General features: G+C 40.0%; 1 protein-coding gene across 3 annotated transcripts in view; it reads right to left on the bottom strand.

Moving 5' to 3' along the window:
• Positions 1 to 16,835, bottom strand: part of SMCHD1 (structural maintenance of chromosomes flexible hinge domain containing 1) — a 127,985-nt gene extending 111,150 nt beyond the window's left edge. For all 3 annotated transcript variants that reach the window (XR_015153908.1, XM_086373087.1, XM_086373088.1), the window contains exons 1-3: positions 15,776 to 16,835; positions 3,591 to 3,666; positions 2,686 to 2,847 (exon numbers count right to left, since the gene is read on the bottom strand). Coding sequence is in view for 2 of the 3 variants with exons in the window: in XM_086373087.1 (XP_086229213.1) it covers positions 2,686 to 2,847; positions 3,591 to 3,666; positions 15,776 to 15,952 (415 nt within the window). In the remaining variant the exon portion in view is untranslated. The remainder of the gene's footprint in view (positions 1 to 2,685; positions 2,848 to 3,590; positions 3,667 to 15,775) is intronic.
• Positions 16,836 to 25,901: the final 9,066 nt, after the last annotated feature.

The following is a 25,901-nucleotide window of genomic DNA, read 5'->3' as shown; positions in this document are numbered from 1 at the left end:
ATCTAAAGACAGACATACACACATGAGAGACAAACAGAAGACCATAACCATAAAATCAAATAGTAGTCTGTGGTACATACTTACATCATGCACAAGTCAAACTAAGCACATTTAGGGATATGGGACAAATATAAAAGTGTCTATTAAGGGCTGATTTAAATATAGGTATCTTGCAACACCAACTTGTGAAATGGCAGAATGTATCTGCTTAACTGACACAAAACTGCTCTTAATTTCCTACTATACAACCAGCCTGACCTTCAGTTTATCAGTGGCTCAGCACTATTTCTAACATTCTCCTTTCGGCAGGGTCAGTATCCAAACTACTTCCCACTTTTATCTCCTTAATTAAAAGGGTGAGCATACTAAATTAATGTCTCTTTCACTTAAGCATAACTTAGGCTGTAATTAACCCACAAAGTAGCATTCCAGCAAGCACTTCCAAACGCTAAACATGTAGGGGATGGCTCCGTTTATAAACTAGCTGGAAAGTAGTCATCACAAATCAGGTATGTATACAGATCTAGTGAAGGGTATTAACTAGAAAATGGAAAAGTAGGGACACTGTAGGAAATGGGAAGAAAAAGAGTTAAGGGAAATTTCAAAGGAAAACATGAGTAGAATTTAGTATCTGATTAGATATAAAAGGAGAAAGAAAAAGAAATCCAAGGTGGCTTTGAGTGCTTGTTCTAGAAGACTGGAAAAACGGTCCTCTTTTTCCGTAAAGGGAAAATTCAGACGAAGGACAGAAAAATTCAGTTTTAGGTGTGATGCCCGACCACTGTATCAAGCTCAATAATGAGTAGAGGTGATGTACAGGGAGCTTGAACAGACCACACTTTATAGAGAGTAAAACTGTGGCTATCTTAGTTACTTCTGCAAAATAAGGTCATTACCTTCATGTTAGCTAACACACAGGATTAAGGATCAAATGAGAAAATGCTCACAAAGTGCTTGACACAGTGCCTGGCTCTGCAGCTGAGAGCAGTAACAACAGCAGTCAAGGTAAGGATGTACAAGAAGAATTAGTCCCGAGAATATTCAGTCATTTGTAACAATTAAAAAAAAAAAACCTGAAATAACCTGAATAGTCTAGTAACAGCAGTGTGTGTGTGGGTGTCTGTGCGCTAAGTTGCTTCAGTCATGGAAGACACTTTGAGATCCCATAGACTATAAACCGCCAGGTTCCTCTGTCCCTAGGACTCTCCAGGCAAGAATACTGGAGTGGGTTGCCGTACCAGAGGATCCTCCCAACCCAGTGACTGAACCCATGTCTCTTACATCTCCTGCACCAGCAAGCAGGTTCTTTACCACTAGCGCCACGTGGGTCTCCTGCATTGCAGGCAGATTCTTTACCTTCTGAGCCATCAGGGAAGTCCCAACAACAATAGTATATAGTGTTCAAATAAATTATGTTATCTAAATACTGTGTAAGCCCTAAAATAAATATATATTGACATACATATTAAAGATGTTCATTACATCTTAAATTAAAAGGTTGGTTAAAAAAGAATGCATCAGGAATTCCCTGGCAATCCAGTAGTTTGGACTCTGGGCTTTCACTGTCAAGGGCCTGAGTTCAATCCCTGGTTGGGGAACTAAGATCCTGTAAGCTACGTGGCACAACAAAAGGAAAAAAAAAAGTATGCACCATATAATACCAAAAAAAAAAAAAGTGTGTATATATATATATATATATATATATAAAAAGGTCAGAAATGATAAACACCAAAGTGTTGGTGGTGGTTACATCTGGGTGGCAGAGATGGGAATATTCTCTGTGTTGTTTTTGTTTATCTATGTTTTCTAATTTTCTACCAACTCTAATGCATATACAATGAAAAAAATATTTAGTAAGAAAGTTTACAGGGGACCTCCCTGGTGGTTCAGTGGTTGAGAATCCATCTGCTAACACAGGGGACACAGATTTGATCCCTAGTCTGGGAAGATAGCATGTGCTTCAAGGCAACTAAGCCCATGTGCCATAATGAAGATCCAGCGCAGCCAAAAACAAATAAATTTTTTTAAAAAGAAAGAAAATTTATAGGGAGCTCCCTGGTAACCTAGTGGCTAGGATTCCAGGCTTTCACTGTCAAGGCCCGGGTTCAATCCCTGGTCAGAGAAGTGAGATCCCACAAACCATATGTTCAAAAAAGAAAGAAAGAAAGCTTATAATGAATACCTGAACACTTTCGCAGAATCCAGATGGAAGAGATTCTCTAAATCAAAATAATCTAAGGTAGGATAAAAACTGTCTAATAGTAAAGGTGGGAGGGAATTATAAAGAAACAATAAGGAACACAAACCACTTAGCTGTGCAGTTCAGCTACAAAAAATATGCAAGGTAAAATAAATATAATTGGGAGAAGAGTTTAGGAAGCTAGGAAGAATAACAGGAAAGGAGAGTGTACAGGAGGTAGACGTGTAAGGAACCATCTCTTATGAGTTGAAAAGGAATGAATTCTCATTCTACGTTAGTTTTAAAAGGAGAGGTATCTTTACTTTGATGTAAGATGACTTAGGTATAAAAACAAATACACTGTGATGAAGAGATGAAGTAAGGAGGCTCACAAGAACTGATCATAGTCTTTGAGTAAAGTAGAATGAAAGAACTTTTTAAAAGTCTGATCAAGGGAATAAAGGTAAGTGACAGTTTATCACAATTAGTACAAAGGGAATACTTACGTAAAGGATTTTGTCCTTCACTTGCATAATATTCATACATGCCACTTTTAACTAATGTGTCATAGTGAGGTAGGAAGTCAATTCGTTCTTTTGTAGCTGTTAGTAGTAACTGATTGACTGACTGTAGCAGGTATAGAGTGACTCCATCTTTAACAGTTTCATCTGAAATCAAGAGGTAACATCTTAAGTGCTAAGTCAGCATCCAAAACACAATGAAATTATAATTTTAAATATATAAATTGTATCTATGAAATGACTTTAAAAATCATACAGGCAAATCCCCAAACAATGGACTGATCTATAATCAGTTATGCTGTGTTAAGAATATCAGTGGAATAGGTCCAAATACTTCCACTCATCTGAAACACTCAATTCTTAAGTCAAACTGTCACAGAAAATCAGATGAGGAACTAATTAAAGTGGTTATCCATATGAATGCGAAGAATGATTAAATCAAAAAAGGAATCAGGCATGAAAAATTGGCACATCTTAGAACATAACCGGGTAGAAAAAGATAATGGGAGAATCCAAGTGGGTCAGGAGAAGTAGCTCTTAAGGGTCCATGCAGAAGACCTGTGGTTGGATGTTGAGCAAGGTCTCATCTTTTATAGCCATTAAGTGATATCAACTCTTTTCTTATAACCATGCTCGACAAGTATGAGCTCTGCACAAAGTAGATGTGTAGAGCCAGTTTCCTCCCCCATTCCAACAAAGTAAACAAAAATATTAATGGTTTTTGATGCTTATCTAGGTAATAAAATAGTCATTACCCTGTAATGTACTGCTGCTGCTGCTGCTAAGTCGCGTCAGTCGTGTCCGACTCTGTGCGACCCCATAGACAGCAGCCCACCAGGCTCCCCCGTCCAACATATTAAATATAAAAGCATAAACGCAACGTTGCTTACCAAAGTTATCACAGGTAACTTCTTTCCTACTGGTTGTTGTAATGACAAATTTCTCTCCAGGTGAAATGCCAAGTGTCTACCAAAAATAACAGAATAAAATCAATTATTATAGAAAGGAAGTAAATGCCCTAGTCAAGTTTACAAAAATATGAAAATACCGATAAGGATATTATAATATTATAACAGTACTACATTTTTCTGAGAAATATGTTTTAACATTTTTAAATTTTGCCTTTGCATAATTAACCACAAATCTATCTATAAATTACCTATTTGCTTATTAACAAGGTAGATTTTTCTGCTATTTTACGTCACCTAAGAACAGTGAACATTTTGAAAGTGTTTAACATCAGCAGAGCTCTCTTAGACAAAAGACATATTATTTTGTGTCGATATATAAAGTAAACTTATTTGGAGGAAAGCATTAACACTTATGTTCATATATATTAAATACTTAAATATGTAAAAACAGAAGTACTAAATAAAAATAGAGGTTAATACTTTACAACACTGAGATAAAGACTGCCAGGCTATGCAGGATGTCTGTATAAAGAACCTTTGTATCTATTATGCTGCTGCTGCTAAGTCGCTTCAGTCGTGTCCGACTCTGTGTGACCCCATAGACGGAAGCCCACCAGGCTCCCCCGTCCCTGGGATTTTCCAGGCAAGAACACTGGAGTGGGCCGCCATTTCCTTCTCCAATGCGTGAAAGGGAAAAGGGAAAGTGAAGTCACTCAGTCGTGTCCGACTCTTAGCGACCCCATGGACTGCAGCCTACCAGGCTTCGCCATCCACGGGATTTTCCAGGCAAGAGTACTGGAGTGGGGTGCCATTGCCTTCTCCATTGTATCTATTATAACCTCTTCCAAAAGTATAACTTTAAAAAAACTAAGGCAAATTATAAACGAGGGGAGTAAACTGCAACACAAAACAAAGTGCTAACATCCTGAGGAGAAAAAGCCTTCATAAATCAAGATCAAAGTCAACAAAGAGGGAAAAAACATGAACAATAAAAGGACGGGAAAAAGTAAATGACCAAAAAAACACATGAAAACCTGAAATTTCACAAAAAAAACAAATATAAGAATTAGAAAAATGAGTTAATCTTTTCATTAAAATATTACATGTCATTAAAATTAAAAAACACATCCTCGTTCCAAAATCAAACAATAGGGCAACACACAGTTAAAAGACTTGACTTCTATTTCAGGTAATGATGAACTAGTTAATTTAAACCAACCTTACACAGAAGATTACTAAAAAAAAAAAATCTAGACTAATGATATTCAAGTCTTCAATAGTGATCTAAAAATCCTATTGGTCACTATTGAAACTAACTGAAAACCAACTCCCCACTCTGAACACCAGCAAATTAAAGGGCAAGTAGACCATTTATGCTGCTTTCTTGTACCAATCAGATTTCAGGGTAACCATGTATCTCTAGGTAGCCATGTATCTCTAACTGATGAAGCAAAGTTGTTCTTTTGCCTCATCAATTGGAGGCAGAGAATTTCTGTTAATAAAAATGGAGGAATGGCAATCAGAACAGCACTATCAATGAATGAACCATTAAATTAAAGCTTTATTACTAAAGAAGCCAGCTGAACCCATTTGAATCCCACTTGCTCGATCACACCACTTGGCAGTGGTAAGAAACAGAGTGGGTGAAACAGCCATATATTAAGTGCCTTCAGATGTGATGTCATATGAAGTCCCAGCACCACCCATGAAGTATTTTCTCCCCCACCCCAGAGAAGCTGAGCCTAAATCTTAATTATAAGTCTTTAAAAATAACTTCTAGTTTGTGGGATATGTGGAGTTAGAACAAGCTAAATTGCACCATAAAGGAATAGACAAATCCAGAATATGGAATATGAGAGACAAACCAACTTGATTTCTTCAACAAGTCAATGTTAGGAAAAACAAAAAGACTGGGGGAAGGTATTTTGCTAAAATGCTCTAAATTTTAAAAGAAGTTAAGAAACATAAAAAACCAAGTTCAGTACAAGGACCCTGATTAAACAAACCAACAATAAAAAGACATTTTTGAGACAAACAAATCTAAGCATGGAATTAACTGTTAGATAATACCATTAAAAATGTTAATTTTGATGGTGTGATAATAAAATGCATGTTGAAGCATACAGGAGTGAAGTAAACTAAGGCCTGGACTATGCTTCAAAAGGCAAAAATGAAGCAAGCATGGCAAATAAGAACTGTTCAATGTGGATGAGTATATGTAGGTTCATTTTAGTGGAATGACATTACAAACTGATGAGAAAGAATACTGAGACAGTTAATGGTACAGAAACAGATTTTAGAAATCCCCATCTCAACATACGTGAAAATAAACCCCAAGAGAACTAAAGCAGCTACATTTTAATCCAAAATTGTGGAGGAAAAATACAGAAATAATATTGAGAGAGAAAAGCATTCCTGAAAATACACAAGAAATCCAAGTCATAAAGGAGAAAAACCAGAAAACATGAAAAGATGCTCATCTTTACTAGTTATCAGAGAAATTAAACCTGGAGGAGGACATAGCAGCCAACTCCAGTATTCTTGCCTGGGGAATCCCATGGGTAGAAGAGCCTGGCGGGCTACAGTCCATAGGGTGGAAGAAGTCGGATACAACTGAAGTGACTTAGCACACAGCAGATATCACTCCCATGAGGCTGGCAAAAAGTATAAGTCTTGATAACATAAAGCATAGTTTAGTTTAGTTCAGTTCAGTTGCTCAGTCATGTCCGACTCTTTGCGACCCCATGAATAGCAGCACGCCATGCCTCCCTGCCCATCACCAACTCCTGGAGTTCACTCAGACTCACTCAACTCTTCGCATGAGGTGGCCAAAGTACTGGAGTTTCAGCTTTAGCATCATTCCTTCCAAAGAAATCCCAGGGCTGATCTCCTTCAGAACAGACTGGTTGCCCTCATTAAATGAATAAAACATGTTCAAATGGAATTTAATCCAGGGATGCAAGAATTTTTCAGCATCCTCAAATCAATCAATGTGATATATCACATGAACAAACCGAAGAATAAAAACCACATTATCATCTCAGTCAGTTAGTTCAGTCGCTCAGTCGTGTCTGACTCTCTGCAACCCCATGGACTGTAGCACACCAGACTTCCCTGCCCAGTGCCAACTCCTGCAGTTTACTCAAACTCATGTCCTTTGAGTCAGTGATGCCATCCAACCATCTCATCCTCTGTCATCCCTTTCTCCTCCTGCCTTCAATCTTTCCCAGCATCAGGGTCTTTTCCAATGAGTCAGTTTTTCGCATCAGGTGGCCAAAGTATTGGAGTTTCAGCTTCAGCATCAGTCCTTCCAATGAATATTCAGGATTGATCTCCATTAGGATAGACTGACTGGATCTCCTTGCTGTCTAAGGGACTCTCAAGAGTCTTTTCCAACACCACAGTTCAAATGCATCAATTCTTTGGCACTCAGCTTTCTTTAGAGTCCAACTTTCACATCAATACGTGACTACTGGGAAAACCATAGCTTTGATTAGACAGACCTTTGTTGGCAAAGTAATGTCACTGCTCTTTAATATGCTGTCTAGGTTGGTCATAACTTTTCTTTCAAAGAGCAAGTGTCTTTTAATTTCATGGCTGCAGTCACCATCTGCAGTGATTTTGGAGCCCCCCAAAATAAAGTCTCTCACTGTTTCCACTGTTTCCCCATCTATCTGCCATGAAGTGATGGGACCAGATGCCCTGATCTTAGTTTTCTGAATGTTCATCTCAGTAGATGCAGAAAAAAGCTTTTGATAAAATTCAACATCCATTTATGATAAAAAAAAAAAACACCTCCCTACAGAGGGAACATACTTCGACACAATAAAACGCACATATGACAAACTCAGTTAACAACATACTCAACAGTGAAGAGCTGAAATCATTCCCTCTAAGATCAAGACAAGGATGCTCACACTCACCACTTTTATTCAACATGGTTTTGAAAGTCCTAGCCACAGTAACCAGTGAAGAAAAAGAAATAAAAGGAATTCAAACTGGAAAGAAAGAAGTAAAGTTGTCACTGCTTGCAGCTAACATGGTACTATACATAGACAATCCTAAAGACACCACAGAAAACTACTAACATGGTACTATACATAGACAACCCTAAAGACACCACCAGAAAACTGCTAACATGGTACTATACATAGACAATCCTAAAGACACCACAGAAATCTACTAACATGGTACTATACATAGACAATCCTAAAGACACCACCAGAAAACTACTGGAGATCATCAATTAATTCAGTAAAATTGCAGGATACAAATTAATGTATAGAAATCTTGCATTTCTATATACTAACAAGTGATCAGAAAGACAAATTAAGGAAACAATCCCATTACCATTGCATCAAAAAGAATAAAATGTCTTATAAACTTCTGAAGAATAAACCTCCTTAGGAGGCAAAATACCTGTACTCCAAAAACTCTTAAGACATGGATGAAAGAAACTGAAGATGACACGAACAGGAAAGATATACTGGGTTTTTAGAATGGAAAAATCAATTTGGTTAAAATGACCATACTACCCAAAGCAATCTACAGGTTCAAGGCAATCCAATCAAATTACTAATGGGATTTTTCACAGAACTAGAAAAAAAAAACTTTTAAAAGTTGTATGGAAACACAAAAGCCAAAACAATCTTGAGAAAGGGTAACAGAGCTGGGGGACTCACACTCCCTGACTTCAGACTATACTACAAAACTAGTAGAATCATCAAAACAGTATAGTATTGGCACAAAAACAGATGCATAGGTCGATGGAACAGAATAGAGCCCAGAAATAAATCCATGTACTAAGGGTCAAATAATCTACCACAAAGGAGGCAAGAATATACAATGGAAAAAGACAATCTCTCCAAAAGTGGTATCGGGAAAACTGAACAGCCACCTGTTTAAAAAAGTGAAATTTGAACATTCTCTAACACCAAATATAAAAATAAACTGAAAATGGAGTAAAGATGTAAATATAAAACTGAATACCATAAAACTCTTAGAGGAAAACATAGGCAGAACACTCTTAGACATAAACTACAGCATTATTTTTTTTGGATCTGTCTCCTAAAGTAATGAAAACAAAAGCAAAAATATACAAATGAGGCCTAATTAAACTTATAAGTTTTTGCACAGCAAAGGAAACCATAAACAAAGTGAAAAGGCAATCCACAGAATAGGAGAATATATTTGCAAATGAAGAACCTGACAATGGATTAATCTCCAAAATACACAAACAGCTCATACAGCTCAGTATTCAAAAAAAAAAAAAAAAAATTTACATTGGCAGAAGACCTAAAAAGACATTTCTCCAAAGACAGTCATCAGGAACATGAAAAGATGCCCAATGTCACTAATCATCAGACAAATACAAATCAAAACTAAAATGAAGTATCATCTCACACTGGTCAGAAGCGCCATCATCAGAAAGTCTACATGGAGAAAAGAGAACCCTTCTATACTGTTGGTGGGAATGTAAACTGCTACAGCCACTATGAAGAACCATTATGTAGGTTCCCTTAAAAATTAAAAACAGAGTTACTGTAAGATCCAGCAATCCCACTCCTGGGAATATACTTGAAAAAGACAAAATTTCTATTTCGAAAAGATATAAGCACCCCAATGTTTATAGCAGCACTATTTACAATAACCAAGACGTGTAAGCAATCTGAATATCCATCAGCAGATGAGACGATAAAGATGTAGTGTGTGTACACACACACACACGTAGACACACACACAAAGAATGGAGTATTACTCGGCCATAAAGAAGAATGAAATAATGCCATCTGCAGCAACATGGATAGACCCAAAGATTATCACATGAAGTGAAGTAAGTGAAAGACAAATATCTCATGATACCAATTATATGTGGAATCTTAAAAAAAAAATACAAATGAAATTATTTATAAAATAGAAACAGACTCACAGACATGGGAAACGACTTACAGTTACCAAAGGGAAAAGCAGGGGAGAGAGATAAACTAGGAGCCTGGGATTAACAGATGCACACTACTAGGGAATTTCCTGGCAGTCCAGGGGTTAGGACTCAGTGCTTTCACTATGGTGGTCTGGGTTCAATCTCTGGTTGGAGAACTAAGATCCCGCAAACTGCACAGCCAAAGAACAACAAAAACCAGATATACACTACCATATATAAAATAAAGAACAAGAACATACTGTACAACACAGGAAATTATACTCAATTACCTTATAATAACCTATAATGGAAAATAATCCAAAAAAGTTTGAGTCTGTGTGGGTGTATATACACATATACACACATATACATCTGTGTGTTTGTGTACATCTGAAGCAGTTTGCTATACACTTGAAACTAACACTATAAATCAACTATTTACTTCAATTTAAATAAAAGCTCTATTAAAAAGACAGCTATATTTTGAAGGAAAAACAAATTAAGTATAGCTTTCCATAGAGGGAAAATGGACTTACACATTGTGGACAGGGCTAGAACCATACTGAAGAGCAATCTGGTATACTTTAGTAAAATTAAAAATACTCATATTCTACCCAATTACACCCAAGAGAAATGAAGCTATAGACAATAGACTGATGGAGAAAAGATTCTATTTGCTTACAGAAAAAAAAATTGTCTTCACACATCTTTATTAGGTTTTTATATAATTAAGACTGTCTTTATTTTTCAGTTCTTTACTACTTTATTTCTGCAACATCCCAACTGTTAGATCATGTGGTTATATATCCTGTAGAACAAAACATGTATTTTTATAATTACTAAAAAACTGTGTCAAATTGAATTAAGACTGATATACATCTGAAAAGCATATACAAGTATTTCATACACTCTCTCCATGGTTCTATTGTTCAGTCAAGATACATAAGCTATCTTTTTTCTTTGCTTTATATATAATTCTTTACAAAATTATTTCTCAAATTCATAACTTTTCTAAATATTTTCTAGCTCTGGTATTTCACAAACAAATTATTTTTACATTATTCATTATACTTTTACTCAAGATGTCATATCCTTCTCTCTCCATATTTTTGATCTAAAAATTTGTCTTACCTGACAAAGTCTTTCCTGTATGAGTACCAAAATAGCCTTGAATACAGAAACATTGTCTGCCCTTCTCTAAATGAAAGCAGGATGACATTCTATACTGGGCAAGAGTCTTGACTGGGCTTTTTCATTTTTATAAGATCACTTCAACTCCACCTTTTTCTGGGTTCAAGTTAAAGTACATGGATTTTTATTTAATGAGTAACATAAAGAACCGGCCCTCCATGTCTTCAGGTTAGCTTCAAACTATTGCTGCCCAACTTCTCTCAAAAGCCAGTCTGAAGAAATATTTATGATGGGCTAATGAACTGCAAACCATAAAATCCTCAAATACTTTAAACTTGTTTAATGGATTAGATCAATCAGAAGCTATATACTTCAATGCATATCTTTGAACAAACAACTAGCCTTTACTGATGTGTGCTTTGGTATTATATCCGATCACTCTGTCCCTGAATCACCCCAAAACCAGGAACACACAGAGTACACTTAAGTGAGAAATCTCTACAAAAATGTGGGCAGTCAATCAAAAAATGGGCCAAAGAACTAAACAGACATTTCTCCAAAGAAGACATACAGATGGCTAACAAACACATGAAAAGATGCTCAACATCAGTCATTATCAGAGAAATGCAAATCAAAACCACAACAAGGTACCATCTCACGCCGGTCAGAATGGCTGCTATCCAAAAGTCTACAAACAATTAATGCTGGAGAGGATGCAGAGAAAAAGAAACCCTCTTACACTGTTGATGGGAATGCAAACTAGTACAGCCACTATGGAAAACAGTGTGGAGATTCCTTAAAAAACTGGAAACAGAACTGCCATGAGACCCAGCAATCCCACTGCTGGGCATACACACCAAGGAAACCAGAACTCAGAGAGACATGTGTACCCCAATGTTCATCACAGCACTGAACTATAATAGTCAGGACATGGAAGCAACCTAGATGTTCATCGGCAGACAAATGCATAAGAAAGCTGTGGTACATATACACAATGGAATATTACCCAGCTATTAAAAAGAATGCATTTGAATCAGTTCTAATGAGGTGGATGAAACTGGAGCCTATTATACAGAGTGAAGTCAGTCAGAAAGAAAAACACTAATACAGTATATTAACGAATAAATGGAATTTAGAAAGATGGTAACAATGACCCTATATGCAAGACAGCAAAAGAGACACAGATGTAAAGAACAGACTTTTGGACTCTGTAGAAGGCAAGGGTGGGATGATTTGAGAGAATAGCATTGAAACATGTATATTATCGTATGTGAAATAGATCGCCAATCCAGGTTCGATGCATGAGACAGGATGCTCAGGGCTGGTGCACTGGGATGACCCTGAGGGATGGGACAGGGAGGGAGGTGGGAGGGGAGTTCAGGATGGGGAACACATGTACACTCATGGCTGATTCATGTCAATATATGGAAAAAACCACTATATTTTAATTAGCCTCCAATTAAAATAAATAAATTAAAAAAAAAATGTGGGTGGTAACTGGTTAAAGCAGGTTGCAATACCCTAAATAACACAAGGGCTGTTGTTTAGTTGCTAAATCATGTCTGACTGTACCTTGCATTAAAAGACAAAATAAGAAGAGCCTCTCCTATCTATAAGAATGTTGTCTATTTTATCAGGATTTGTGAGGAATTTAGGGAGAAATTTTTCTCAAAGGTTTGCATTCTTAGCAGCTGGAATGCTTTTATTTTATAGACTTTGTGGGTTTTGTATTCATTATCTCTCCTTTGTTTTCACTTCTAAGAAACTCAAAGCTGATTTCATGGATCAGCACTGGTATAAGCTTTAATAAAATGAACTTTCATTAATTAGCTCTCAGGTTACTATTCTACTCTTTCCTACATCTATCTTTTACTTTTTTTCTTTTCATCTTTTGGAATTTTTAACATAACATACCCTATATACAAAAATTTTTTTTGAAGGAAGAGATTGATTCATTTAACTAAACAGCTATAAACCAACTATTAGATAAGGCTCCTAACCTCCAGGAATGGAGACAATTTTTTTTAAGTACAATGTTATAACAAGTGCTATAATGGGGTGACAAGGAATAGTGGAACCACTGGGAAAAAGTAGGCATTTACTGTAAATTAGGTGTGCAGAGGAGGGTTTGCACAAATGGGACTTAATGACTGTGAATATTAAGAACTAGCCAAATAAGTTATTTCCTAATCTTTGATTTTGCGAGGTCACAAGGGCTCAGGTGAATCAGTAACTGCTTATCACAGGTCTAAAGCCTTCTGTCAAATCCACATTCTATTCCTGCCTCTTGACTGCTCCTTTTTTCTACAAAGTGAACTTTTACACATATAACAGTTTAGGACCCATAATACTTCCTAGCACTACAAACACTTGTTAGTTTAAGTTTTAATGAAAAACTTTAATTTAGTGCACTATCTGCCTACTCCTCTAACATGGAAAATAGTGTGGGCCCTGTGGAGATTGTTTAAAAACAAAAACAAACTTTAGAATCAAATAGACCTAGATTCTGATCCCAGTTTCACCGCTTATGAACTTATTTTAGTTCTTCATGTATGTAACGGAGACAAAGTTATGGATTAGGTGGCATAATCTAGCTTTAAATTCTCAAAAAAAAAAAAAAAGTTAGCCTTCCTTTTTATTTTTTTACTAGTTCTTCCCTCTAATTAAAGTTAAGCCTTCTCTGTTCTAGCAGGAAAAAGTAGGAGGGAGGAGGACAAGAATTAGTCAAAGGGAATATTTTCCTTATTAAAATATTGAAGGAATGGAACAAATATATCTGTTCCCTATAAATAAGAATATCATTTGAATGGTATGTAACAAAAAGAACTTGGGTTCTGGATCTGAATTTTAACTTCTGTACTATCTGTTTGACTTAGGTGAGTCATGATCTCCAAAAGTGAGTTACCACTTCCGCAATAAGAGGTTAATACACTTCCCCTATACATGTAACACAGTTACTGACACTTTTGACATAGGAGAATTATTTCTAGAGGAAGGGTAAATTAGTACAACCTTTCTGAAAAACAATTTAAAAATACACATCAAGAGCTTTGATATTCCTGACCGTTGATCCAAGAATTTGACTTCTAAGATTCTAAACCAAAGAAAACAAAGCCATAAGCCTATGTATACAAGGGAAAAGAATTTGAAACATTTACATATGTAACTCAATCACTGTGCTGTACACCTGAAACTAACACACATTGTAAATCAACTAGAGTTTAATTTTTTTTAAATGGAGGGGAAAAAAGGCTTAAACTCAAAAATAAATCTCAAAAAGAAAAAAAAAAAAGACTGCATTCAAACATGTTTATCACGATACTGCTTAAAATCTAATGCAAGTGCAAACAAAAAGAGATATGTATATGTAAACACTGACTGGTTCAAAACAGACCACTTTGACTACGAAGATTTGCATTAAAATAGAAAGATACTGACAATATTAAGTGAAAAAAATGGAATACAGACATGTATTAAGATTATTTAAAAATGCAGGCTGATGGTAAGAACACAAAGAAATAACTCCAATTACTAACAGTGGTTATAAATTTCATAGTGAATAAAAGGTTTATTTTTTCCTCTCTGGTTCCTTAATTTTTTAATGCGCTGACATTTTAAAGTCATTTTTGTGTGTCATGATTTTATATAACCAATATGAATACTTTAAATAATCAACTACAAAAATAAGAGTTTCCCTTTCCCTGATAAATACAAAACATTCATCAAAAATAATGAGCATTCATTTATTCACTTTTCAAGGACATGGGAATGCGCTGTATCCAGACAGAGAATGAACTTCTGAGTTCGTAAAATTTTGTCATTCTAATTTGACTATTTACCACATACCAGGCATGATTCTAGACCCTGGAAAAACAGAACAAATCAAAGTGCTTGCTCTCACATCGTTTTTTTTTTTTTTTTCCTGCCTACGGGTCTTGATTTCAATTATTTCATCAACTACTATACGGAATTAAAGAGTACTAAAACATCAGCCTACGTGCGTGCTCAGTCGTGTCCGAATCTTCCCGACCCCCATGGACTGTAGCCCGCCAGGCTCCTCTGTCCGTGAGATTTCCCAAGCAAGAATACTGGACTCGGTTGCCATTTCCTTTTCCAGGGGATCTTCCCCACCCAAGGATCGAACCCGCATTTCCTGCATTGGCAGGCGGATTCTTTATTGCTGAGCCACCTGGGAAGCCCTAAAACATCAAGTTTAAAACACTGCTTCACACTAAGTCCTTTTTCTTGGTTAGCCAGGTGTTCTCTGTCGCTTAAAAAGAGCCCCAAGTGGTTGAAGCAGCTCATGATAAATAACATCCATTCTTTAAAGCTCAGGCACCAGCAACACCTCAGATCTAGAAAACACTTTCCAGTTTAAAGTAGGGCTTTGCCTACACAGTTATTAACTTCTCACGCAAACTAATACAGGAAGTATATCGGTCCTCAGGTGTTCCCGCAGATACCCTCGGACACCCTTCGAGTGGTTCAGGACCTCCCCCCGCAAGGGGCTGGGGGGTGCAGGAAACCACAGAGAGCTCCACCTGCGAGGAACTCTAGGTCAAGTGTTTCCACTACGGAAGGACCAGCCAGGGCGCGCCCGCAAACCTTGACAGCACGACCCGTGAAATTACTGCATCACTGAAGGAACCTAGGAAAAATCGACTCCTGGAATCTCACAACTTCTAGCTATCACGATATTCCTGACAGAGCCAGCGGGGGAAAACTCCGCTGTCTTGAAAAAAAAAAAAAAAGTTTCACCCAAAAGAGACACAGCTTTCCCGACTCAAAAGATGAGTTGCACGGCCTCAGTGCAAAGGTCGAGCTCTCGAAACCCACGGTACCACCGCCCGGACGCCGCGATCCCGGCCACAAGGCCGGGGTTAGAAGGAGGCCCACCGACCCGCCAGCCCCGCACTCCCGGGCCCGGCGGCGGGCCCGGCCCCCAGGCTTCTCCGCCGCCTCGGGCATGGCGGGCACCCTGGAGGGAGACGCCAAGGCCGCAGGACCCGGGCCGGGTGACAGGTTTATTGCCCCGCGGTGAGCAACGTGGGCTTCTCGTCACCCTCCCAATCCAAACTTCACCCGCGCATCCCTCTGTCGCCCCGTCGCGTACCTGACACACGGAGGCGCGGAACGCCGCGAAGTCCGAGCGCTCCTCGACCTGCAGCGCCCGGTCCCCGAGCTCCGACTCCTTCTCGCGTCGGTCAAACAAGTACACCGTCCTGGGGCCGTCGCCTCCGCCACCCTCTCCGGTCTCCACCGAGGGCCCGCCGCCGCCCGCCGCTGCCATATTGGGGGACGGGGAGAGCAAACAGCCGTGCCGGCGCCTGTGGCCGCCGCGCTGAAAACCGAAGTGCGGGCCCCGCTTGGCGCCTTCAGCTCCAGCGCCCGGGGCGGCGCGAGGCCTCTACCCTGGCGCGCTCAGTTCCTCACTTGGCGGCGGCGGCGGCCGAGCAGAGGCAGGCTCGAGGATCACCCGGGAACCGATTCAAACGAGCTCCTGCCCGAGCAGGACGTCACTTCCGCGTCCCGCCGCTCCCGGGGGGGAAGGAGGCGCGCGGCGCGCTCTTCACAGGGCCGGGACCCGCGCCCGCCGCCGCCCACGCGAGCTTGCAGCGCGACCCGCGACCAGGCCAGCCGCCAGGAACTGTGGCGCAGGAGGAAGAGGGGCGGCTGGCCGCGCGCAGGGGGCGGGGCGAATCCGGCAGGCCGCGCGGGCCGGGGCGGGGCTTCGGCGCCCGCTGCCGCCGCCGCTGCCCGGGGCCTGGCCTCTTTCACCCTCACGAAGTTACGGGGAAGCTCGATCCCTCACAGGCGCGGGCGCTCTGGGAGGGCTAGCCAGTCACTGAGGCGGCAGAGCCAGTCACGGGAGCAGCGGAGGGAATCTCCCGAGGGACTTATTTTCTCCCGGCCCAGAGGGTCCTGGCATCTTCCCGCCTCGCCATGACCCCGGACCGAACCCGTCCGGCTTCGAGCTCCTGGCGCCGCGACCCCGGCTGCGCCCTCAGGGGAGCGTCAGGGCCGTGGTCCTCGTGGTTGGACCTGCCTCTGCCGCGAGCACGTGGGGCCCCACGCGAAAAGAACCGACGCCGAAGAGCCTAGTGGTTCTGTGTGAGTCTGGGCGTGGACCCCCGAGACAAAGAGGGCCCCTGAGAACCTCCGCACAGTTGTGTGACGTCACCGCCGCCTCCAAGGGTCCGGGCGCCCGACGCTTCAGGCTGCACACGCCTCCCCGACCCGTCGCCGAAACGCGGCTGAGAACCGAGCACGGAAACGCCTGTGCTATAGAGTTGTCAGAAATAAGTTAAATAGTGTTCGCAAAGGGCTTCACATAGACTACGCTTCCTATGAAAGCCTTTATTGAGCTTCATTAAATATCTTAATCCTGGTCTGTAGTACCCTAACTCAACGACAAATAAAAGTCATTGTTGGAGGACTAGGTTTAGTCATAAGGTCTTAAAAATGTTTAGGCAATAATTTGTGTTTTACAATAACAAATCCACTAAGATTGGGGGATTTTTTTGATTCTTCGAAAGTTCGGGTAATAAAGTATATTTTCTGTTTTACTGGATTTGCCAAACCCTCGTGGTTAATTACGTGGATCGACCCATCTTTAGTGTACGTCAGAAGCATAGATATGCTTGTCCAAATAAAGACCCTCCAAAATCGTAGGGGTGTGGGTGTAGGGGAGTGTGTGTGTGTGTGTGTGTTGTATGTTTGGCTAGACGTATAAGGTAGTAAAGATGGAACACGCAGTTGGAACAAAAGTGTCAGGGCATGTGTTTGTGAGGGGCATAAATAATAGGGTTCATGTGGGGAGAATGGAGCAGTAGACGGTGGAAGATAAATTGGGAAGAGGAGTGTTGTGGTCAGATGCCATTCATGTTCCTGAAGAGATACTGGAGAAGGCTAAGAACAAAGTAACCTCAACTCCTGTGGGCTTTCTTTGACCTCTTCTGTTTTAGCTTTCAAAGTCAACTGAACTTTTCATTAGAGGCCACTACATAATGGTGTTTGATTTAAATGACCAAAAAAACAAAGTTTTTCATCTTAATGTGTGTGTGTGTGTGCTCAGTCGTGTCCCATAGTTTGCATCCCCATAGACTGTGGCCCACCAGGCTCCTCTGTCCATGGAGTTCTCTAGGCAAGAATACTGGAGTGAATCGAATGTCAGAAGCAACTTAGCACCTTCACCCATACGTACAAAAATCTGGGTCTTGGTTTGTGACTTATTAGTATGAAAAATATTCTAATGAAAATCAAGTTGATATGTTCATTTTGAGTGGTATTAGAAGAATTATTATTTTTTGTTTTTTTCCCCCATCAATAGTACTGGTTACACTGAACAAATAAAAACTTCGTTTATGAGAAAAGAACATTTGATACCATGGTATATTATTTCCTCTGCATTAGAGAACAGCTTTTTTTTAAATGTTACAGAAAATTCCCATAGTTGTTACTCAATCAGAGTGTATGTTTATTATGCTTAACCTATAATGCCCAATGACCATTCTGGATTTGTTTCTGCCTGTAGACAAATGTTTGTTGTTTGAGTTTGGGGTATTTTTTTTTTTCACATTCACCGAAACAAAAAAGGTAATTTTTTTTCACAACCATGAGTAAGTCCGTGTTGTTTCAGGATGCCACCATCCTGAGAAACCTAGGAAACAGATCACCTCAAGCTAAACTGAAATTTTTCCTGAAGCCATAACCTTTCAAATCAAAGCGATGATCCTGTAATGAATTGGTTGATTTAAATACAAATAATTTAAATTGGGTAATTTAATGTACACAATTTATCAGAATTCCTATCTATATCTATGGCCATATAAATGCAACAGTTTACTTGCAGCAAGCCCTGAAAGGAAAAATTGCATCACTACCAACAACCTCCCCACTGCTGAGAAAGAAAACAAATGTGTGTGTGCTCAGTTGTCTGACTCTCTGTGACCCCATGGACTGTAGCCTGCCAGGCTCCTTTGTCCATGGGATTCTCCAAGCAGGAATAATGGAGTGGATTGCCATTTCCTTGTCCAGCCAATCTTCCTGTCCCGGAGATGGAACTCACTTGTCTTGTCTCCTGCATTGGCAAGCAGATGCTTTACCACTGCACCATCTGGGAAGCCCAACAAGACAAATGCTGGTGTGTTTAATTAGCCACACAAGGCTTTAATGGGCATTTAAAGTTCCTTCTAGAGAACCATTCCTTCATGAAAATTTGAAATCCTTATGTCATAATAAATAAAAGATCGTGAGTCATGCATGGACTCTCTCTTAGCTGGTGAAACTAACCAGATGATTAGAGATGTTGATGTTTAGGATACAGTAGTATAAATGAATGACAAATGTTTGCAATCTTGACTAGTGATCTGTATGTTTTTTCTTTACCCAACCATTCCTTACATGTAGGCTCGTTCTTTTCAGTATATGTGTTACAGCAGAAATCAGGAAAAACAGTAACTTTGTAGTAATCAGAATGTTGTCCAACTATATATTGCTAACTATATTGTAGATATTGGTGAACAGTGGTCAGTAAATAGTTTCAGATGTTGTTGTTGTTTAGTGGCTAAGTCATGTCCAACTCTGTGACCCCCATGGACTGCAACAAGCTAGGCTTCCCTGTCCTTCACTATCTCCCAGAGGTTGCTCAGATTCACATCCACTGAGTCGGTGATGTTATCTAATCATCTCATCCACTGCCGCCCTCTTCTTTTGCCTTCAGTCTTTCCCAGCATCAGGGTCTTTTCCAATGAGTCAGCCCTTCACATCACGTGGCCAAAGTATTGGAGCTTCAGCATCAGTCCTTCTAATAAATATTCAGGACTGATTTCCTTTAGGAGTGACTGGTTGGATCTTCTTGCTGTTCAAGGGACTCTCAAGAGTCTTCTCCAGCACCACAACTCGAAGGCATCAATTCTTTGGCACTCAGCCTTCTTTATGGTCCAACTCCCACATCCATACATGACTACCAGAAAACAGCTTTGAACTATACAGATCTTTGTCAGCAAAATGATGTCTTTGCTTTTTAATATGCTGTCTAGGTTTGTCAAAGCTTTCCTTCCAAGAAACAAGCGTGTTTTAATTTCATGGCTGCAGTTACCATTCACAGTGATTTTGGAGCCCAAGAAAATAAAATCTATCACTGCCTCCACTTTTTCTATTTGCCATGAAATGATGGGATTGGATGCCATGATCTTCAAATAGGAACCATTTACTTGCTCATGATTCTGTAACTTGGGCTAAGCTTAACTGGGCAATTCTGTTGAATTCACTGCATATGACAAGCAGCAGTCACTGGCAGCTTGACTGGGGCTGGATGGTCCATGATGGTCTCACTCACATGGCTGGCAGTTAGCCCGAGCCTGTTAAGAAGTGGATCTCACATTCCTCCATAGACATCTCTAATAGCATCGATTGGTTTCCCACTTAAGCTGTCACAGAACCTCAAAAGAAAAAGCTCCAATATGCAAGTGCCTGTCAAAGTTCAGCACGCATCATGTTTTCTGGTGTCATTGGCCAAAGCTAGTCACATGTTCAAGCTCCTGAGTAGTCCCCTCCCATAACAGAGGGAAGTTTACAGAATTCACTGTTAATCTGGAAGCTAGCACTGATATGTGTGTACTGTGATGAAGCCAATTTGATAAAATATTACAAATACAATTTGATAAAATATTACAAATTGGCAGAAAGAAGAAGGGAGTAATCTTGTTAGGATTTGCTGATGAGACTAAATTCCTCCAAAATGAAAACACCTAAAAAATAAAGGGCAAGGAAAGTGAGTTCTTAACTACTCCTATCTTCTCAAATTTAGTTTGTAAGTGTGTTTCTTTCTGGAAAGGTAAAGACAGTGTTAGTGACTTGAGTTTAGACTTTGCCAGCTGTATTTCTGCACTTTCTGTAACATATGACTCTGAGACCCCATCTATGGAACTGGTAGCAAATATTTAGGAGCTCTGGTTCCAGTTTTAACAAGTTCCAGGCTCTGAGTGGTGAGCTTCGAGGCTCTCCCTTGTCTATATACCCTCTTTAGATCCAGTGATTTACTGTTGCTTTTATACCACTTGGGATGTGGGAACCACTTGCAAGGCCTCTTTTAATCCTAACTCCCTAGATGGACCGCTTATGTATTTAGGAGGGTAGGGAAGACCATTTCTTCTTAACCAGCCTAAACGGAATCTTGTGCATCTGGAGAAACTTCCCTCTTCATCATTCTTCAAGGTACTGTATGAATGCCTCTAAGTCCTTTTCTCACCTCCAAAGTGCTTTTCTGTATCCCCTCTCCAAAACTCTCTGCATTCTCCTAAGAACGTCAGTTTTTAGGGGGGAAAGTCCCAGAGGGAAAGCATCTTTTCTACTCTGCACCCTGTTTCAGTTATCAATTACTGTACCACAAATTAGCTCCAAACCCAGTGGTTTAAAACAACAATCATTTTCTTCATTTGGCTCATGCCACTTGGGCAGGGCTTGGCGGAACGAGGTTCACGTGGTGTATCAGTCTGGGCAGTTCTTAGGGGAGTCACTTTCAAATGCCTTCCTCACATGGGCTATCAACTTGGTGCTGTTTGCTGGCCAGCACCTCTAAGATCTCTTTTCTGTACCTCGCCTCTCAGTTAAGGTTGGGATTCTCACAAAGAGGTGGGAATACTTCTTACCTGAGGGCTGACTTCCCCTGGAGAATAAAAGTGGAAGCCTGTAGACCTTAAGTTGGGACTTGAAACAACATTCCTTCTGCCACACTCTGTGGGTTAAGTCAGGTCACAGGACCGTCCTGGATTGATGAAAAGGGAGAAACAGGAATACGGGAAGCATGGTTCTTTGGAGGCTACCAAAGTGGTAGCCTGGGACAAAGTTCTCCTGGGGCAAGAAAGCATAGAGTCTGCCATTTTCTTGAATTGGTATAGGGGGTTGGTTGTGTTTGGCTGAGGGAAAATCAAAGAAAAAAAAAAAAGTTAAAATATGTTCTGTCAGTTCAGTCGCTCAATCATATCTGACTCTGTGACCCCATGGACTGCAGCACACCAGGCTTCCCTGTCCATCACCAGCTCCCAGAGCTTACTCAAACTCAGGTCCATCAAGTCGGTGATGCCATCCAACCATTTCATCCTCTGTTGTCCCCTTCTCCTCCCGCCTTCAATCTTTCCCAGCATCAGGGTCTTTTCAGATGAGTCAGCTCTTCACATCAAGTGGCCAAAGTATTGGAATTTCAGCTTCGACGTCAGTCCTTCCAATGAATGTTCAGGACTGATTTCCTTTAGGATGGACTGGTGGGATCTCCTTGCAGTCCAAGGGATTCTTAAGAGTCTTCTCCAACACCACAGTTCAAAAGCATCAATTCTTCAGCATTCAGCTTTCTTTATGGTCCAGGTTTCACAACCATATATGACTACTGGAAAAACCATAGCTTTGACTAGATGGACCTTTGTTGGCAAAGTAATATCTCTGCTTTTTAATATGCTGTCTAGGTTGATCATAGCTTTTCTTCCAAGGAGCAAGCATCTTTTAATTTCATGGCTGCAGTCACCAGCTGCAGTGATTTTGGAGCCCAAGAAAATAATCTCTCACTGTTTCCATTGCTTTCCCATCTATTTCCCCTGAAGTGATGGGACCAGATGCCATGATGTTAGTTTTCTGAATGTTGAGTTTTAAGCCAACCTTTTCACTCTCCCTTTTACTTTCATCAAGAGGATCTTTAGTTCTTCTCTTTCTGCCGTAACGGTGTCATCTGCATATCTGAGATTATTGATATTTCCCCCAGAAATCTTGATTCCGGCTTATGCTTCATCCAGCCCGGCATTTCGCATCATGTACTTTGCATATAAGTTAAATAAGCAGGGTGACAATATACAGCCTTGACGTACACCTTTCCCAATTTGGAACCAGTCTGTTGTTACATGTCCAGTTCTAGTTGTTGCTTCTTGACCTGCATACAGATTTCTCAGGAAGCAGGTCAGGTGGTCTAGTATTCTGATCTCTAAGAATTGTCCACAGTTTGTTGTGATCCACACAAAGACTTTAATTTAGCATATTAAAATACGTTAATATCTCATAATATACTTCCAGTCACATGGGCCTTTGCCAACTTTCTCCTGATGTATTACCTCTAATTTCCATGTTATTTAAAGGAACTAACTTTGAATAAAGCATCTTAAAAAATTTAAATTAACTGCTGGTGTTTTCACATTTTGGTTGTAAGACAGATTCTTTTTTCTTCAAAAATCCATGCAGTTGAGGGATTTCCGTAGCAGTCCAATGGTTGTGACTCCAAACTCCCAATGCTGGGGGCCTGCGTTCAATCTCTGGTCAGGGTACTAAGATCCCACAAGTGGGTGACTTGGCTCAAAAATAAATAAGTAAATAAATAAAAATCATGCAGTTGAATTTTTTCTTTATATATGAAAAATGATACTGACCATTTATTAAGATCTTGAATTGCCAGTATTTCTACAAGGGCTTTACATTTTCTTGTTCAATCTGTTCTTACATCTTTATATTTATTTCATACATTCAAAAGAGTACGTATAATCTAATTGTCTGTTAAAAGACAAACAGCATGTGTAGCCACCACCCAACTTAAGAAAAAGTGCTTTCCTGACCTTCTGGAGGCCTGGTGTAGCCCTCCCAAAATGTCATCTCTCTACTATGAGACTGAGATGATTGGATGGCATTACCAACTCTATGGACATGAGTTTGAGCAAGCTCGGGGAGTTGGTGATGGGAAACCTGGCGTGCTGCAGTGCATGGGGTGGCAAAGAGTCAGACACGACTGAGTGACTGAACTGACTGACTACTATGAGGTAATCTCTCTGATCTGAAATGTGTACTTTTTCTTTCTGTTTATAATAGGTTATTTGGCTTTTAAATTAAAAAAAAATTTTTTTGGCCGTACCACACAGCTAGTTTCGCAGGCAGGGATTAAACTCACAGCCCCTGCATTGGAAGCAATGTAGTCTTAACCACTGAGCCACAAGGGAAATCCCTTAGGTTTTCTGTTTTGAATTTATTTACCGTAAAAGAAAAATCATACACTCCTGCTGTGCGTGTCCTCTGCTCTCAATAGTCTACCATAACTCTACTTCACTTGTGACACCAGATATATAGGTTTTGCATGCATGAAACAATCTGTGACACCTTGTGGGCATCCTACAGTTTAGTTCAATTCTGACACTATCTGCCTAGAGAAAATGTCAGATACCACAGGTTAAGGGTTCGGTCCTATGAGACTGTCCCCCTTCCTGACTTCAGATGCCCAATCAGAGGTGTAGGTTGTTATCTGTGCTTCTAACCCAAGGGCTCTAAATCTGAGGGTCCTGTGACCCCCACTGCAGTTTCAGTTAATCTGTTAGAGCAGCTCAGAGAACTCAGGAACACAGTTTACTGACTACTTTACACCTTTATTATAAAAGGTACAAATCAGGGAACGTCCCTGGTGGTCCAGCGGTTAGTAATCTGCCTTCCAATGCAAGGGACACCAATGCCTTCTCTGGTCAAGGAACTGAGATCCTGAATGATGCAGATACTCAGCCTGCATGCTGTAGCTAAGACCCAACACAGCCAAAAATAAATAAATAAGTAAATAAGTAAATAAAGATTCTTTCTTTTAAAAAGGAATTAAATAGGGTCTTCCCTGGTGGTCCAGTGGCTAAGACTCTGCGCTCCCAATTCCGGGGATCCGGGTTTGACCCCTGGTCAGGGAACTAGGGCATCACCAACTCAAAGGACATGAGTTTGAGCAAGCTCCGGGAGATGGTGAAGGATAGGGAAGCCTAACGTGCTGCAGTCCACGGGGTTACAAAGAGTCAGAAGTGACTGAGTGACTGAAAAACAACAGGGAACTAGATCCCATGTGGGGCAGCTAAGACTCAGCATAGTCAAATAAATGAATAAATGTTTTCTGAAAGAATTAAATAAAGTTACAAATCAGGTAGAATTAGATGAAGAGACGCAAAGTATGAGGTGTGGGGAAAGAGCACAGAGCTACTCTGCTCTTTGGGCTTCTGCTCTCTCGAAACTCTTCTGTGTTCATCAACACAGAAGCTCTCCAAGACTTTTGCATTTTTATGGAGGTTTCATATGTAGGCAAGATTGATTAAATAAATCTTTGGCCATTGGTGACTGGTCAGCTTTCAACTCCTCTGCCATCTTGGGAGGTACAGTGGAAGACTGAAAGTTCCAACTCTCTAATCCAGGTTGGTTTCGTTGTCAACCAGCCCCATCCTTAGAGGCTTTCCAAAAATCCCCTCGTTAACATAAACACACTTGTAGTTGAAAGAGGCTAATTATAAATAACCAAAAACACCTTTATTATTCTTATCACTTAAGAAATTCCAGGGTTTGGGGGACTATGTGCCAGGAACAGTAGACAAAGATTAAACATAAATTTTGTTCAGTCGCTCAGTCATGTCTGACTCTTTGCAACCCCATGGACTGTAGCACTCCAGGCTTCTCTTACCTGTCCTTCACCATCTCCCCGAGTTCGCTCAAACTCATGTCCATTGAGTTGGTGATGCAATCTAACCATCTCATCCTCTGTCATCCACTTCTTCTCCTGCCTTCAATCTTTCCCAGCATCAAGGCCTTTGATACTGGGAAAAATCACAAATTGCATATACATTTATACATTCTTCTGCAACTTTTTTTGGCTCAACATATTTATGAGATTCAATAATGTTAATGCATATAGCTGTATTTCATTTGTTTTTTTAACTGCTATATAGCATTTCTTGAAATGAATACACAACAATTTTTCCATTCTCCTATCCATGGACATTTTAATTATTTCCAGGATTTGGGTTTCTTGTTTGCTGTTTTTGTCTTTTTATTTATTTATTTTCGGTTTTTGCCTTCGTAGAATCAGGCTTCTGTAAACATTTGTGTGTGTATTCTGATGTTCTTATGCAATGGATATACTGCACAGGATACATGTCAAGTGTCAAAGAGAGTGTGTATGTTTACAAATTTACCTAATGACACCAGATTGTTTCCTAGCAGGTAGAAGACTTATTATTGTTCTACTTCTTTATCAACACTTAGGAGTGTTTTTTACTTTAAAAAAATTGTCATTCTGGTGGATGTGAAATAGTGTTTCACTGTGGTTATAATTTGCAATTGCCTCCTTATAAGTGATATTGAGCATCTTTCCATATGTTTACTTACTAACTGTGTTTCCTCTTCTGTGAAATGCCTGTTCATGCTTGGGGCTTCCTTTTCTATAGGTTTATTTTATTTATTTTTATCCTATT

Source organism: Bos grunniens, chromosome 24 (assembly GCF_055505025.1).
Source record: "Bos grunniens cultivar Pamir isolate PY7600 chromosome 24, Bosgru_T2T1.0, whole genome shotgun sequence".
Classification (NCBI taxonomy): domain Eukaryota; kingdom Metazoa; phylum Chordata; class Mammalia; order Artiodactyla; family Bovidae; genus Bos; species Bos grunniens.
This window is presented reverse-complemented; position numbering and strand designations above follow the sequence as displayed.